The sequence below is a fragment of the Tyto alba genome, unplaced genomic scaffold, assembly GCF_018691265.1.
Source record: "Tyto alba isolate M040663 unplaced genomic scaffold, T.alba_DEE_v4.0 Super-Scaffold_2, whole genome shotgun sequence".
In the NCBI taxonomy this organism is placed as follows: Eukaryota; Metazoa; Chordata; class Aves; order Strigiformes; family Tytonidae; genus Tyto; species Tyto alba.
In genome coordinates this window covers 21,919,636-21,936,221 of record NW_024881282.1, presented here as the reverse complement: position 1 = coordinate 21,936,221, position 16,586 = coordinate 21,919,636, and the positions used below count along the sequence as shown (strand labels likewise).

General features: G+C 39.1%; 1 protein-coding gene across 8 annotated transcripts in view; it reads right to left on the bottom strand.

Moving 5' to 3' along the window:
* The window catches only part of CDK8 (cyclin dependent kinase 8), an 81,510-nt gene that overhangs the window by 29,437 nt on the left and 35,487 nt on the right, over window positions 1-16,586 (bottom strand). For 7 of the 8 annotated variants that reach the window (XM_042792522.1, XM_042792520.1, XM_042792521.1 and 4 more), the window contains exons 3-4: window positions 12,519-12,629; window positions 9,258-9,398 (exon numbers count right to left, since the gene is read on the bottom strand). In XM_042792522.1, the coding sequence (XP_042648456.1) occupies window positions 9,258-9,398; window positions 12,519-12,629 (252 nt within the window). Of the gene's footprint in view, window positions 1-9,257; window positions 9,399-12,518; window positions 12,630-16,586 lie in introns of those variants that run through there. The other variant, XM_032990729.2, reaches the window with a different exon arrangement.

Below are 16,586 nucleotides of genomic sequence, written 5' to 3'. Positions count from 1 at the left end.
TTTTCGTCATTAAATCTTTCAGTCTGGAGCGTCTTAACAGGACGAGGTGTTCTCTGATGGCTGCAGCTCTTGAAGCCCACATCCTCAGCACCTAAGTCCTAGATCCCCCTCCTGCATTTCTCACTGCACATATTCCATTTCCCTCCTATGCCTTCCTTTCCCACTTCCAGAATCCTCAAGCTCCTTTCCCACCTGCTATCTGTTCTGATGACCAAGCCTACAGGGCCAGCAGAGACAGACATGCACCAGAATGGCCAGCAAACCACTACCTTTAGACCGCAGACAAGCCAAACTGAAGTGGCCCTGGTACAACTCTCAATTCCTTTCCCCCTGAATGCATGTTCTCCTCTATTTGAAATCTGCTTTTCATGAAATTTGAAAGACTTTGACTCATTTGATACCATAACTTTTTAACAAATATATCTGAAATTTGCTAACAGATACAAAGGTTACTGAGGGAACTAACAAAAAAACTGGCAAGCTGAGCTAAGCTTTGTCTTAAGCAGCCAGACTACAGGCACACAGTATTGGCAGACCAACATAAAGGGTTTTTCTTGTGCAACATGCAACGCCATTTGCATTTTTTTCAGCTATTTCTCCTAGAGAGTAGCAAATGCAATCACTTCTCCTATCTAGAACTCTAAAGAACCACCTTGTTTTCTATTTAGAAGTCAGTAGGCAATACGTGGATGGATGTGTTTCTGGTGCTGCTGTTACATATATGTTCCACCAGACAAGGACAAAAAGCCACTGCAATTATATTAATTCTTGATGGAAGGCACTGAAAAGACTGCCTTGATTTGATACACCATAAGATAAAGATGTAAATGGTTATAAAGATCAGTCCTGAAGCATTCTACATAGCACCAAAGGGCTCTAAGGGAAGGAGAAGAAAGAAAAGCTATACTCTTCACAACAGCATTTATAGCCAAATGAAGAACTACAAGTTACTCTCAGACTAAAATTTGCAGTTCCTCTTTTGTAACAGATCTTCACTACCTGTGAACTGGTCTGAGATCACAGGTTAAAAATTATTTGATTTACCATGACATCAAAACGTCAGGAAAAAATACTGTGCTTCCATTTCTTCTCGTGTCTGCAACACAAGTTCTGCAGCAGGTAAGTGAAAAATACCTCACTAAAATATCAATAATCATGGAAGGTAACTTCACATCTCAAAATACTCACCTGTGTTGTACTCATCTGTCCTTAAGACAACTGGTGGTTAAATAAGCAGCCTTACTTTTTCTGTTTTTTGGTTTTGTTTTTTTTTTTTCTTTTTTGCATCTTGTACTAGTTTGATGTAGAAGCTTACACTGACTACAGAACTCCAAATTCAGAAACTTTACTTGCTTTTCCTCTAGGCAGTGACAGCTTAAGAGCAAGTCTGCCTAGGTTTGGTCACATCATTAGCTAGGTAAATGAGAAAAGCTCTTCTAATAATATATACATCACTCCACCTGTACCCTCCATTTAAACTTGAGACAAATATGGTGTTTACTAGAGTTTCAAAACAAGATATGTTCATTAATAGAGCAAAAAAAAAAAGTGTTGCTAGTATCACCACCAGCTGTCAATGACAAGGTTGCGAGAGTTGACTTTTATCACCACAGAGGATTAATTGAGAATTATTCATGGAAAATAAATACTGAGCTAAGAAGCAAGAAAATTATTGATAAACTAAATTCAGTTTCCAGCAAACAAAACATAAGTCAGTACACCAGACAAACTGGTAGCCAGACCTTTTGGAAACACCTGCAGAAGATAACGAAAGACTAAAAAAAAAAATTACTCATCTTTATGATACTCAGATCAGGCTACACTTGACAATCAAGTAAATCAGGCTTTGAACAAAAGCAGTAGTCCAAGAGATGTCGATTTGAAAAATGTTCTTGAAATTGAGATTTCTCACCTTTCCTTGCATTCCTGTTTTCCTCTGAATCAAGTTGATAACAAAGCTTTTTACTTGAAATCAAAAAAATAGCTACCAAAAGTTCCCCTATTCAGCAGTTCATCTTACTATAAATAGGAATCTAACAAGCATTGCGTGGTAAAAGATTATCAAGAACTTTTAGGATTGGTTTCCCATTTTTCACTAAACACTGGTTTCTTGGATAAATTATGTTCGGATATATCTCTTGATATCACTTATCATAAATCTTGGTAGTTTTACTCTACCCTTTCACAATCCTTACTTAAAACTTGTTAAATGACTTCACACTTGCTTGTAAGATCTGAGATTAAGGATGATCAACCTGTAAAAAGGTATGAAAGATTATATCCATAATCAAGAATCGCTTTAATGGAGATGACCTATGAATTAAAAAATTCTGTTTGCTATCTTTAAAGATGGCTAATTTACAAAACCACCAGGAAGTCTTGCAATGAAGACCCAAATACAATAGTCAATCTACTTTTCCAGTTGTATTTTCATTTATCTTTTCCACTTGATTTCAGTGCTTTAGCACAATAGGAATAGTAATCCAGCTAAGAATAAAAGACATAGGGCTAATCCAAGAGCTCTAAAAATAGAAATCTCTAACACTTAAATCCTATAGAACTGATACATTTTTTAATCTCTTAAGACCCTGGTATCTCTTTCTAGTGATACTGTGGTTATAGAAGCATTTCATACCCAAACATGGGTTTAATCTGATGATCCAGCAGAAATGTATCTTTTCGTTTTATGATCACACAGCTTCCAGAAAAAACTTTTGGGGATACATCATCTTTTTTCCTCAGGAGAAGAAAATGGCACCATGTCATCCTTCTCATCATGCCGCAGCCGATACATAGCAAAAATGTCCTCCCTTTGCTGTAAAGGTTTTGTATTTCACTGCTTTCTTCATATCACTCCTTACTCCATATTAGTATTTGATCTTTCATATTCTTCTTATTCACACCTGCTCCCACGTCTCTCTGCCCTCCTCCGGCTTCTCTTCTATTGATTTGTCATGATCTGGATTTCAGATTTTGAAAAAGCAGTAACTGAATTTTTCAAGACAGAGCAAATGGTGAAGATCTAAATCATTCACAGAACGGCTGAGGTTGGAAAGCGCCTCTGGAAATCACCTGCCAACTCACTGAGGGTGTGCTCTGTCCCACTGTGCAGGTTATTAATGATTGTGTTAAACAGCACTGAGCCCCGTATCAGCCCTTGGGACACTCCACTAGTGACTGGTGTCCAGCTTAACTTTGTGGCACTGATCATAATACTCTGAGTCCACCAGCCCAGCCAGTTTTCAGTCCACTTCACCGTGCACTTACCTAGTCTGCACTTCATCAGTGTGAGTACAAGGATGTTACAGGATACAGTGTTGAAACCCTCACTAAGAGAAGCAACATCTACTCTTCATCTATCGAGCAAATCATTGAAGGCTTTCAGGTTGGCTAAGCATGATTTCCCCTTCATAAATCCACGCTGACTACTCCCGATCGCCTTCATGTCTTTCAAATGTTTGGAAATTACTTCCAGGATGATTAGATCCATCACCTTCCTAGTAATCCAGCCAAGAGTGACTAGCATGTAATTTCCCAGATCCTACTTCTTGACCATCCTGAAGATTGGAGTGACATTTGCTTTTTCCCCCCCCTCAGGAACCTCCCCTGATTGCTATGACCCTTCAGAGAGAGTGAAAAAGTGGCCTCACAATGATTTGCTTACATGAAGCACATGATTTTTACATATCTCTATAGGTTTCTCTATAGTGAATTCAGAGATCTCTAAGCAGTATGATTTCTACCTCTCTGATTGAAAGGCTGGTAGTACTGCAGCAATATCCTCTGTATTTCTAACTTCAAATCTGAATTTGTACAAAGTTGACAGACATTAGTCAATCAGCAGTTTGACCTAACAGGCCATTGCCAACAGCAACATCCAAGAAGAAAGCAAACCAAATGGATTCTGATTTGCACAGCAGTTCTTTTAAGAACAGGGAAGTCTGGGTTTTTTGGGTTGATTTTTTTGTTGTTCGGTTTTGTTTGGGGTTTTTTTGTTTGTTTGTTTGTTTGTTTTTGTTTGTTTGTTTTTTTGTTTTGTTTTTGGGGAGGGGGCGGGGCGGGTGGGGTGCATTAAGCATGGTTTTGGGTTTTTTTTCCTGGTTTTTTTTTTTTTTTTTGAAAAGTCACTGGCATAAGCATCAATACTTAGTTTTGCAGTCTCTTCTGATCATTTCTACACTTTGATTAGTTACTAGTTTGAAAGTTTAATTTAAGACAAACAAAATGCTCAGAAAGGCCGGCAGGGGAGTAGTCATGTTCCCTGTAAACAGGAGCATTAATAAACACTAGATAATGTTATTTTAACTACATAATATTTAGAATTATAGTAAATTACAACTCACAGGAAAGCATGTTCTATGCAAGATAACAAGCTTCTGCCACACACACTGTTTTGTGATCTCATGAAAGCACACACATAAAGAAAAACACCCTGGAAGCAAAAACCTTGGGACATGCAACAGCTGACAACCAAAACAGTGGTTGGGTTTGGGCTGGGTTTTTTCTCTTCCTCTGAAAGCAAATCACCAGTAAGTCATTACAATACCTTTGGGGAAATAATGCCTATTATCTTTTCATATACTTAAACAGGGTAGAAGACAATCTGCTTTTAAAAGCTGCTAATGTCTTTCTAGAAATGTGCACAGCTTTTCCTACTATTTAAGCATTTAGGTTCATTCTTTCATGACCACAGTTTTGTAAGCACTAGAACAGGACTGAAGGGCATGCCCGTATTTCTGAAGTAATCCTTGAATATTGATGAGGGAGACCTGCTTGGATTCAAGAGCTCTAATGTGGAAAATGGTAAATTGGCATGGTAAAAGTTCTATATATTTAACTTTGACTAAAGCATATAAGTGACTTACAGCCAGAGCCTGGAAAGTGACTAAGTTATCTACATTAAAAAAAAAAAAAATATATATATATATACACCCTTGCAGTGGCTTCTCCTCATTTATTGTTGAAAGGTCATCTTTAAGGTTCCCGCTAATCCCAAACCTGGCAGCAGGTATCCTTGGGAAGAGGCCAGGTCCCAGGAAGCTACATTCCAACTGTATTAAAGCTTGTCTGCCTGAAAGCTTATTAAAAAACAGCACTCATCCCACAGCAGCAGTTTAGCTGAGCTGCACAGTAGGAATGCATTAGACTGCAAACCTGTGCTAGCACAGGATACTGCAAATAGTCACATCCACAGCAACACAATCCCAGACTAACTAGGACATGGATGTTATTGACAAAGGCTAAGAAATTGTCATCCCTTTGGCACGAGGTAGGAAGAGGGGAATGGGAAGCAGGAGCCCAGCACTGTTACCCACTTCCACACCTGGCTTGCCAAGTGGCCATTCATCTGTTCAGCACCCACTCACACCATGCACAAAGAAACAGGACAGGGAATTTAGTCTGAAAGTTTAGGAACAAAACACGTTTCAGCTAAGTGTCTCAGATGCAGTCCTACAAGTATGAGTTGTGAGATTTTGTATGTTTTTTTGTTTGTTTGGGGGTGGTTTCAGGAGTTTTTTACAGGGTGGTGGTATGTTTTTAAGTATTGATGCACCATGTGAGCGCTTTAAATAGTTTCGGTGCAAAATCTATTATTAATTTAAATTGCAGACTAATCTTACTGTCACCACACAAAACCACTGGAGAGGTGTTCATCACTTAGTTGAGACAGGATACTGACTGTATAGTCAGGACTGCTACAAACTAATATTAAAGATGCATTTTTAAATGGTAACAGGCATGGCACAGAAGTTGCTGTACCAGAGAGGGACCTCTATTTTGTGCCCATTACTTGAAAACTTCCAAGTGTGCTGCAAAGTCCATCCTCTCTTTTCCCCTGCTGTTGAGGTTTCAAATTGATGAAAACAGATTTGTGGACACTCTTCTGCTTATGCTTATTTTTAGTGTGGAATAAGAACTCTGAGTAAAGGAAGAAGTCCAACAGCTGGATATCAAAGTGGAAAAAATACTAGGAAAAGAAGGCAGCAAAATGCAGTAGGTTTCAAGCATGCTTGATAACTGAATTCAAAATATTATTAAAACTATAATTGATGCACTTTGTGGTAATTACATGAAGTGTTCTTATTTCCTTCCTGCTACAGTCAGAGCATGAATAAACAATCTGCTTTCAATTGCTCTCAGTCATGAAATTAAAAAAAACTGAGGAATATGCAAGTCAAATAAGAAATTTTAAAAGGACTGACATTTATTTATTGAAGAATTTTACTGGCATGTTTCAAAGACTTATGGAAAAACTAACTATTCAAGCACACCAGTATTCAAAGATAACAAATAAAATCAACATCTCCCTTGCTCTAATGGAAATGGTGAATTGGCTTTCATATACCCAGTGAAAGAAAAAAAAAAAAGAACAAAACAGCAGAGTTAACTACTTAAATAGTTGTTACTGCCAAGATATTTATGCATTTGCTTTGTAAAATACAAACCATGACTAGAAAAAAACACAATTATTGTCTTCCTACAGTTTTTACTGTTTCACACAGAATATACTCACTTTATACAAATCTTACATGAATTAAAATTACACAATTCCACCATTATGAAGAAAACTTCAGTCTAAGTTTATATGATTTTGATAGCCATTAAGTTCTACCGCCTGGTCTGTGGATGCTAACAGATTAGTTACTTTATGCCATACTTTGTTTCTGATTACAGAAGTCAAGATCTCAAAAACCCCCAAAACATTAACCACCTAAAAGATAACTTCATTAAGTCATCCTAAAAAAAAAAACAAAACAAAACAAAAAAAAAAAAAAAACAAATCCCAGAACTGGGAAATTGCACTTAGATGAAAGGTATTTATTTTCCCAAGAGATGAGCTTTCTTACTCTAAAAAAATCCTTATCCTATGAGAGAGATGTAGCAAAGAATAGATTTTTCTGCCAAAGTACTATATTCTTTAGCTTCCTACTGCCCCCCAAGCATCACCACTCTTCTACTAGCTAATATATGAAATGAAAGCAAGAATGTTACTTAAGTAACTCCTGTGTGTTTATCTGTACACATCTAGATCTAGGGAAACATAAAACATTTAGAAACTACAGCAACACCCATTGTTTTAAAGGCAGAGGTAGGAGAAACATAATCAATCTGTCCAGTCATCCCATCAGGGCTAACAGAAACCCACATCTAAGGACAAACATTAACGTCCATTATTTTGCTTTGGATCAGAATATACGTGCTGTTGACGTCTCAACTTGCAAGCTTAAATTTGCACCAATGTGCCCCTGTCTTGCTAAGACAAAACACTAGGTCACATCCCTTCTCTTACTTGGGCTATTCCCAGAGACCCTGACAAAAGGAAGAAGGTATCTGACAGATACAATTTTGTCTTTTCTCGTGCATGAAACACATGCTTTCTAAATTCAGCTCAAACTGAACAGTTTCAAAATTACAAACCCAAAGGTTTCCATGGATGAGGCAGCACAGGCAGCCCCTGCACAGCTTTTAGAGGATTCTCACCAAGATGGCTTGCCAAGGTTCCAGTGGGAAGACCTCTCACTCTCTGTCTCAAGCTTTTGGTCTCTTCCTCAGATTATCAAAAGATAGCCAATTGTGATGGTGGTTTTTCTGCTGGAAGAAAACTTCATGCTGGACTGAGACCACCAACTCATTTCACATAGGTCAGAAAATGAGATGGTAATAGTTTTTTGCAGTCGCCAACTTAAACTCTATTTGAGCTACAGACCTAGATGTGAAAGGCTCTGTAATAAATTACCAATCTCCTGAGCCATCCAGTTAACAACATGCCTGGTTTTCTTTTTGAACTCAATTATGCTTAAGTTCATAAATTTTCTGAAACTGTGGAAAGTAAAACATCAGAAAAAATTAGATCCTTGATGACAGGTCATTTGTTTTCTGTATGCCTCTTAAAAATACACTGAAGAGTACTACTGCAGACAGAACATTAGAGTAAGACATTCCATTCTGGTTTAAAACAAAGTGTGTCTAAGTACTAACATGCACTATATATTTCTACATTATGTTTCACTCCACTATTTCATGAGTCTTGACAAAGCCACCACAATCTTTTCAACTTTTTCCCCTCGGTGCTGAGGCTTTTGTTCCATTTCTAAAACCAGGAGCGAATTCAAAACAGTATCGATACAATTATTTTAAAGCAGCAAAGCTTCCTTGTATTTCAGTTCTGAAAATGTTGTTTACCAAAGATAAATCTTCTCCCATCCATTTAAACAGAGACTGGCACTCTGTAAAAGCAGCTATCGGGCATGAAAATAGTAGACAAATAACTAATCATTGATTATGTTTCCAGGAACACTATTAAAGCTATTTCAAAGACAAAAAGTGACTCTGGAAGAGTAATAAGGGGAAGCCAGACTTATCGCACCAAGCATAGAATAGCACTGGTAATACTCATGGGAATGAAAGGTCAAACTGATGATACTCTCATGTACTAATGAAATTTCAGTAATTAGAAGCATCATATATACTAGTTTAATACTTTGATAGCATTTATCTTTATTTTTCAATTTACTTCTAAAAATAAGAGCTACAGACAACCGGCTCTGGAATGCTACCCAATTTTAAGACAACAGACAGAACCAGCCCAGCCAGCTATGGGCCTATTTCAGAGGAAAATATGTAAAAACTGGTGGGAATCATCAGTTGAAAACATTTAATAGAATTTGCTGGTTAAGAAATACTAATTCAGGTTCAAAATGTTTTGCTTGCACTGTAGGCTGGACAAACATCAGTTTATTTGCACAAGTCTTCAGAAGTTGGCATGGCTATATTTCTGATAGATTATAAATATTAGGAGAAGATAATGGCCTTCAAAAGTTACCTTCATAAGCAAAACTGGTAATTTTGGGGTGTTTTTATTTTTTCAGCAGTTGTTACAGCCAATCATCCTCTCCCCCACCTACACAGATGCCGTATTTAGTTATTTATCTTGCCTGCAGTGATACTACCAGAGGCATTTTCTGTACCTCAACATGCCTGTTATTTAAATGAACACTTTTAAAAATAGTTTATTTAGAAAATCAAAAAAGGAAGACAGCCATCTGATCTACTTTGCTGTCATAAGCATATTAGATCATAGCCAGCTTTTAAAATTCACTCTACTAATCAAGGCTGTCTGACTGCAGTATAAAAATATATATTTATTAGTACATGCGTTTAGCACAATGGTTTCTGTTCCCCAGCTATTTTTTATAAAAACAATCCTTGCCCTCAATCATCATCCCAGTGCTAAAACCCATTGAGGATCCACTTACCAAATCCCTGTGTAACACCCAGTTAGCATGCAGGTAGTGAATACCATCTAGGATCTGATACAACAGTGACTTCACCATTCCCCGAGGTAACTGAACTGGTTTCTTGTTTGCTTTAGAAGCCCTGTGAAACTTGATTATGTGCTGTAAAGGGGAAAAAGAAATAAAAATAAAAAACTGTAATACTTTGATCTACAGCACTACAGCAAAAAGATTACCAGCAATTCCTTACACAGACTTCTTAGGTTTTTCATCGACCTTTCATTATTCATTTTCAAAGCTAGAAATGTGTACCTTGAGCACTAGAAAATTAATACTATATGAGGTAAAGTGATCACTGTTCCAATGAAATGTCTCAAAAATGAAACCAGTTGTTGCTGTGGTTTAACCCTGGCAGGCAGCTATGCCCCACACTGCTATTCACTCTCCCACAGTGGGGTAAGGAATAAAAACCCAATACCATTGGCCAAAGCAAATTCCCTTGCAGGTCACTGATCTTGGAGGTTTTAGGGGTATTTTTGTTTGGGAGTTCTTTTTGTTAAGATAGGCTGATATTTTGTGTATCACAGCACATAAAGTGCATTGTGCAGCTCCTAATATAGGAGTTTTCTCCTGCAGTAATAATGACACTGTAATATTCAACACCTAATGCCAAACAGAAATTCTTGCAGACTGCATTGGGAGTTTTAAACATTTAAGTTAGAAGCCCAGATTTATTCCTTCTTTATTTACTATACCCTTAAAGCACAGCACTCTCAAAACAGAAGCTGTTGTCAGAGCAAAGCTATAAATCTGTCCATCTGAAAGTCAGCTACAGAAAAAACCTTTAGCAATTATAAGTGTATACACAGGCAATGATGTCTAGCAACAATGAGGAATCCAAATGGATATGTTGTCTTAGCACTTGAGTCCCAGGTGCCATTAACTTCAATAGTGTAAGGTGTGCCATGGTCATGGCAACTGTTTCCACGTTTGCCTCCTTTTGAGGGAGAGGTGGTTTCTAGAAAAAGCTTTTTCATGCCTTCGCACTTATTTTCTGTAATGGCTCACACCTGTTTGATCATCAAGACAGCCACTATCTTGTCCATCCAAGACCTGACACCAAACTTCTATCACGTGTTCTTCCTACACTCCTGAGCTTTCATACTCCAGGTACCCAACTACGCAAACCCCTTTGGGAAATTGCCTTTCCTCTCTTGCCGCAGCCCATCTCCACACAGCCTGCCCGCCCTTGCTTCAGACATCGAGCTTGGCTTTCCTGGGAGGAAAAGAGACATCCCTGCCCTGCCAGAGGTAAAAATGGATCTGCACGGAAGAGGGCAATATTGATGAAAAGGTGACAAACCCTGCCCAGTCAGCCGAGCGCCACGTGCACGAGCATCCCTCAGCCTGAGCCCCAAGTTTTGCCTCCTCTCGCCTTCTACTTCCACTGACTCCGAACCAAATGTTATTTTTCATGCAGCGGACAGAGAAGTAACTCTTCAGAGGCCGGCTGAAATACAGATGGCTCTCGTGGACTTTTCTGTCCCTGCTCTAATACACTCCGTGCCCTTTTCCCAGCCTTGTCTGAGACCTGCTGCACTACATGTGCTCAGCGCTGGAGGACTCGATCCATAGCTGGCTCTCTGGGCGCAGAGCCAGCCCAGTCACTGCAGCTAAATTCCCTGATTCCAGATACCGTGAACCACCAGGAGCTGGTACGGCTGGGGAGTTCTGGAGTTTATGCAGGTATGTGCAAAGAAACATGAAGGTCAAAATTGAGGGTCATTCCTAAGTTACTTCTATACAAGCCAGTGTTTCATTATCAGATCTGCTTCTGCAGTGATTTTGGTTAAGTATGAAGCAATGCAGAAACATATAAATACAAACAAGGACAGGTCACTACTAACCGCAATCATCCAAACAAATACAAAGCCTTGCAGGGCATTTTGAAACAAAAAAACTTCTGTAGCTTAGCATATTATAAATAGGAAGGAGCAGTGAAAAAAAGAACGTGCTTGGTTTTTCTCCACATTAAAAACAACCCTTTACTCCATCTTCTCACATTTTGTTGTGGTTTTTTGTTTGTTGTTTTGGTTTTGTTGGGGTTTTTTTGAACATCAGCATTTAAAATGTCTCAACATTTCAGCTGTTGGGTCATTTTTTTTTTCTCTAATTTTATTTTGGTAACAAAAATCTCAATACCAAGTATCAGAACTTCCAAGACATTTAACAGGGAGAAAACATCTTTGATTAAGCTTAGCTGAAGAAAAACCAACATACAAGTTATACTACTGAACTACTCCCCACTACAAGGAACACCATTTTCAAAATAAATTAGTTTTACTTTGGTTTGTGCTGTCTAAACTTCATGCGAGGAAAAACCAACTCATGATTCATACTATGTAACTCTTACATGAACACATACATCAAAATTTCCATCTCATTCCAAATTGCCTTTGTTGTACACTTCAATTCAAATCTTCTGAGTATTTTTTAAGGTTAGTATTACAATACTTGTTCCATTGAGAGCAATGCTCAAATGTATGTCAGATTTAATGCAAGACACACACACTACTTTTTTCAGGGAAGTCAAGGTTACGTGGTATTTTGGGATTCTTTGCAATGATTTTTTTTTTTTTTTGTTTAAATATTCCAAATGGATCTTAAGCTTACAAATATTAAGTTAACAAATAAAAAGGGTGTATATCTTAAGCAAATTTACTTCGCTTCCACCTTGTTTATATTTTAAGCCTTTATCTTGTAATCAGGAATAAACAGCCTTCCTCCCAAATATATGAAATTTCAGCACATTAGTTGAGTAAAAAGCTCTTCCCACTGAAACATATGAATTAAATTTCCATTATATAGTGGTATTACTCTCACTTCATGTATTCACGGATGACATGCAATGCAAATAAAATACTGAACTGCTCCGTTCACCCAATAAGTTTGTAATTTTTCAAAGGGAATTTACCTGCATAATCAATTACCTTTTCCTGCACCCTACTTTAGCTGTAATGGAGACTTATATCTGCATTTATTTAACTGGGTTTCTAGCTACCGAGAGCTGAATGCAGATTTTTCTTCTTAAAGAGGTCACGGATTAACTGTATAGTGTTCTTACCCAACATTTTCCATTGCTTTTCCTTTAGTACTGAAAATGTTCTCAACAAACACAGAGTAACAAGCTGTACAGTTTTTTAACCCATGTGTCTTCCTTGACCTTGTCCCTTTTCTGCAATGAAAACTCTAAGCCTGGGACCTACAAACAATTCACCTTACCCAGAGGTCATGCTCAGCGTAGTCAAAGAGAAGCCACACTTTCCTGTCAGCATGAGAAAGAAACACCTTTTGCAGAGAAATAACGTTTGGGTGCTTGAGTTCCCGCAGCAACTGCAAAATAAAGAAAGTCCACAACAATTATACCCATACATCCAGAGCTGTGAAAGGGCTGGAAAGGTGAATGCTTTAGTAATCTTTGCTACATACTCTACAACGCAAACAATAAAAGTTGAAATTTGCAAGTCACAGAAAATAGCACGTATTTTTTTAATGAAAAAGCTAGTCTTTAGTTCGAAACCAAAGCTGAAAGCAGGTCATAAGGCCCTGAGGGCATTCATTTCCTATTCATTTCCTAAAAGTTGAAGTCTGTGTAAAACTCACTATTATCCAGGATCAAGAAAAGTCCGCAGACAGCCAGCTGTGGCATCTGCCCTTTCCCATAGGCTGTAATCTTTGACAGAGCCATTTGGGACATCCAATTTTCTCCTGACTCCCAATTATCTGAAAACCCTGCATTTTGGTTGCAGTCATTCAAAGCTGAATGGGATGACTCATTTAGAGACTTGTCAATGCAGTCATCTAAACGAAGATGTGGTTTATAAGATAGAGTCAGCTGATCTACAAGGTCACCACCACCTACAGAAGAAGGTCCAACTCCCTCCCACAACATATATTACACCAGTTACAGCACTCAGAGAAGCCATCCACAAAACAGCTCCCAGTTCAAGAGAAAACTAACCCAGACACACAAAGGCGGCAGTTTTCTGCTGAGCTCCTGAGCTGAAATGACTCACAGCACTATCAGCAGACCTAGCATTAGTGAAGGAACACAGCTAGGAGCAAGAACTACTTTCAGCAGCAGTGAGCCATTAAGTCAACTCAGCTGCTTTAGAAACTATAGCTTTAACCACCACCAAAAGGCAAACAGAGACAAGATATAGCATAAAAACTGAATGCAGACAGCATCAGTCTATTTGAGCTCTACTGCTCATGTTACAATTACACTGTACTCACAGAACTGCTAAGAAAGAAACAAAAATTTTATCTAAGCAAACTATTGTCAAGCATAGCTACCCAAGACTTGATGAATTCTTGCCAGCTCGGTCTGCCAGAAATTATGACATTTTTAATAAAAGGAATGGCTAGGGTTTTTTTAAAAAAGCCGAGAGTAATTTGAACTACTATTTGAATATAAAATAGAAAATTAACATTTTATTTCTGAGTCTGAATCTATTTTCAATAAAATATAAGTTTCCCGCTACATAATAGAAGAAACAAGAAAATTCATTCCTTTCTACTGATACCTTTGTCACATGCAGTGACATTTTAGCTACCAAGATAGTAAAACGGTAGTGGGTATCTGCATGTGTTTATTCCCTTTTTTTCTATTTCATTTGAGATGGACTCCCATTCCTACTCGCTGACCATTTCTTGAGCAAGAGGACCCATAGCCACCAGGCTTGAGGAGACAATACAAGAGATTTGTGAAAGCACTGCCTAAAGAAATTTTAAGACAGGATCTGCAAGAAGTGTGGAATTCCATCAATAGTAGGTTGACCCCAGCCAGCAGCTAAGCCCCACACAGCCACTGGCTCACCCCCCTCAGTCAGCTGGGAGAGGAAGTGCAATAAAAAGCAAGAAAATTTGTGGGTGAGGATAAGACAGTTTAATAAGCGAAGGAAAGAGGAATTAAAAAACCAAAACACACACACACAAAAAAACCCCAACCTCCACAAGCGATGCAAAGGCAGGCAGTCACCACTTCCCACAAGCAGACCCACGCCTCCTCAGTCTCTGAGCAATGGAGACTCAAAGACTATCAAAGATCATTGGTGCAAGTCAGCCTCTTAACAGTAAATGATGTTAGGGGGTTTAAGGATACATCGTGACAGTCGTCATAGAATTCAACCAAAAGTCCTCTGCTATAAATTCACAGCTTAAATTTATGCTAAACATTTTGATTAATTAATTGTACCCAGAAGATTGCATGACAATTCAGCAACTATGTGTCCATATCAAAACTTTATCAGATTTCTTGTGTCCTGATGACACACCTGTACCAGACACAAGACTACTCCTCAATGGAAGAGGCAGATACTATTCAAAGCTCTAGAAAATAAGGTAAATTTTCCCCTTCATCCCTTCCTGTCCCATTTTAAGTCCATTCCCCAGGCAGCAGCTATCACTCACTTTAAAAACCCAACCTCTTCACATCAAATATGACTCACCTCAGAGGACACACAGATAATCCATCACTAAAGCTGGTCCAGAACATGACACAAAGATGTAGCAGAAGGCTTCCCTGTCTGTATAGCAAGGCTACACAGACATAATTCTCCTTTGTTTGTGCTAGGGGTAGTCAATCCTGCAGACTTTGAGATTCACAGCATTCCTCTTCGTCTGCTAGCTGACAGCCTTTCCCTGTTTTCAAATTCAGCCAGCAGTAAGGTGCAAGTAACTGAGCACACATTTCCTGTAGCACACACACAATACAGACACGACCAGCCATACAGGTATCAGAGGCAGGAGAACAGCATCTTCTTCGCAAGCACTCACGTAAGCACCAACAGCACTTACGTAAACCTTGAGCAACACAACTGGCCTAGATCCTGTTTCTCCATGATGGCTAATTGTGAGGAACTGAAGGATTTAATGCCTCAAACATTCATCAACATGGAAAGCCTCAAGGAACAAGTTGTGGCCTTTGTGGTTAATCTAAGGAATGAACTATCTTCCTAGGAAAGTGCAGAGTGCATCAAAGGGTGCACGGCTCCACTCCCTTGAGGTTGTATTGTCAAGTTCCCTAGATAAGCCTCAAAGCAGGGAGGCATAGACTGAGTAAAACCATATGTTCGGGTTAATGACTACACTTTAATTTATGACTACACCCTTGAAGAAGGTCTAAAAGACTATTAAGAGAGAATACACCCAGCAGCAGATGGAGCCAAAGCCTGGATAATTGCCCAGGAAGCAAAAATTGAGGAAGAGGTAAAGGTGGCAAGAGGAGATCATGACCACTGACTCAATTGGACAAAAGGGTTAATGCACCCCATCCCCACTCAACACTCATGCAGAACCCATGCTCTACCTTTTCCTCATCTCTCATGCAAATGAGTTCATGGAATACCTGCCTCTCTGTCTAGTTTACAAATCAGACAATAAGATGAACTTAAAAGGCAACAGGAAGCTGCTGGGTGTGCACTAAGCACTCAAGATTACCAGACCTAAGACAACACTGGAACTTGGGGTGGTGATCTGGATTTTTTGACGCTCTCTCCCTTCCTTTCCTTCTCTTTTACTTCCTTTCTTTCTTACAGGGTTACCAATAAGAGGCCACATTGCTTACTAACATTTTCCAAGTTTAAGCTGTTTCTACAGCAAGTAAAACATTTTAACCAGTCGTTTAGTGTCGTTTCATCTTAATTTCACCCAAAGGGATCATGAAACCTTTATGACTCCCTGGGTTCCCAGTCCAGGTCATAACACTAAACAAGCTTCAAGTCCACATACGTGGACACATATTTGCAGATCCCTCTGACTCCGGTGCAGACCTTACATCTGTTCAGAATCCAAGCTCAGAGATTGTGCCCTTTCCTCCAGGTTCTAGGTCTGACATCAGGTCTCTCCACATTTCAATTTCCTCCTGCTTGCTGGTTTCGCGTGTTTGAAGTTTGCTAGCAGGTCACACACACACAAGTTATCAGGGAGAGCCGTGTGAGCGTTCACCTCTCCTGACCTACATCTCTCCCATACCCAGCTTCTGCAGACCTGTGGTATTCCCACCATCTGGCGCCTGCAGACCACACCCCATTCTCAACACCTAGTCCAGCCCCAAATTTGCTAGCAGGTCACAGATGCACACACAGAACAGAGCACACACTCACACAGAAAATAGAAAGAGACATAAGACAGACTGTGGTGACCACATACAGAGCTTGGCCAGACAAGCACACTGCCCAGTAGCATGCTTACATGAAACCTGCCCTTTATTCCCTCCACAATTTTCCCCTGCTTTTTCTTCCCCAATCCACCTTAATCACTCCCTTTCCTGCATTTTATCTTTCCTCT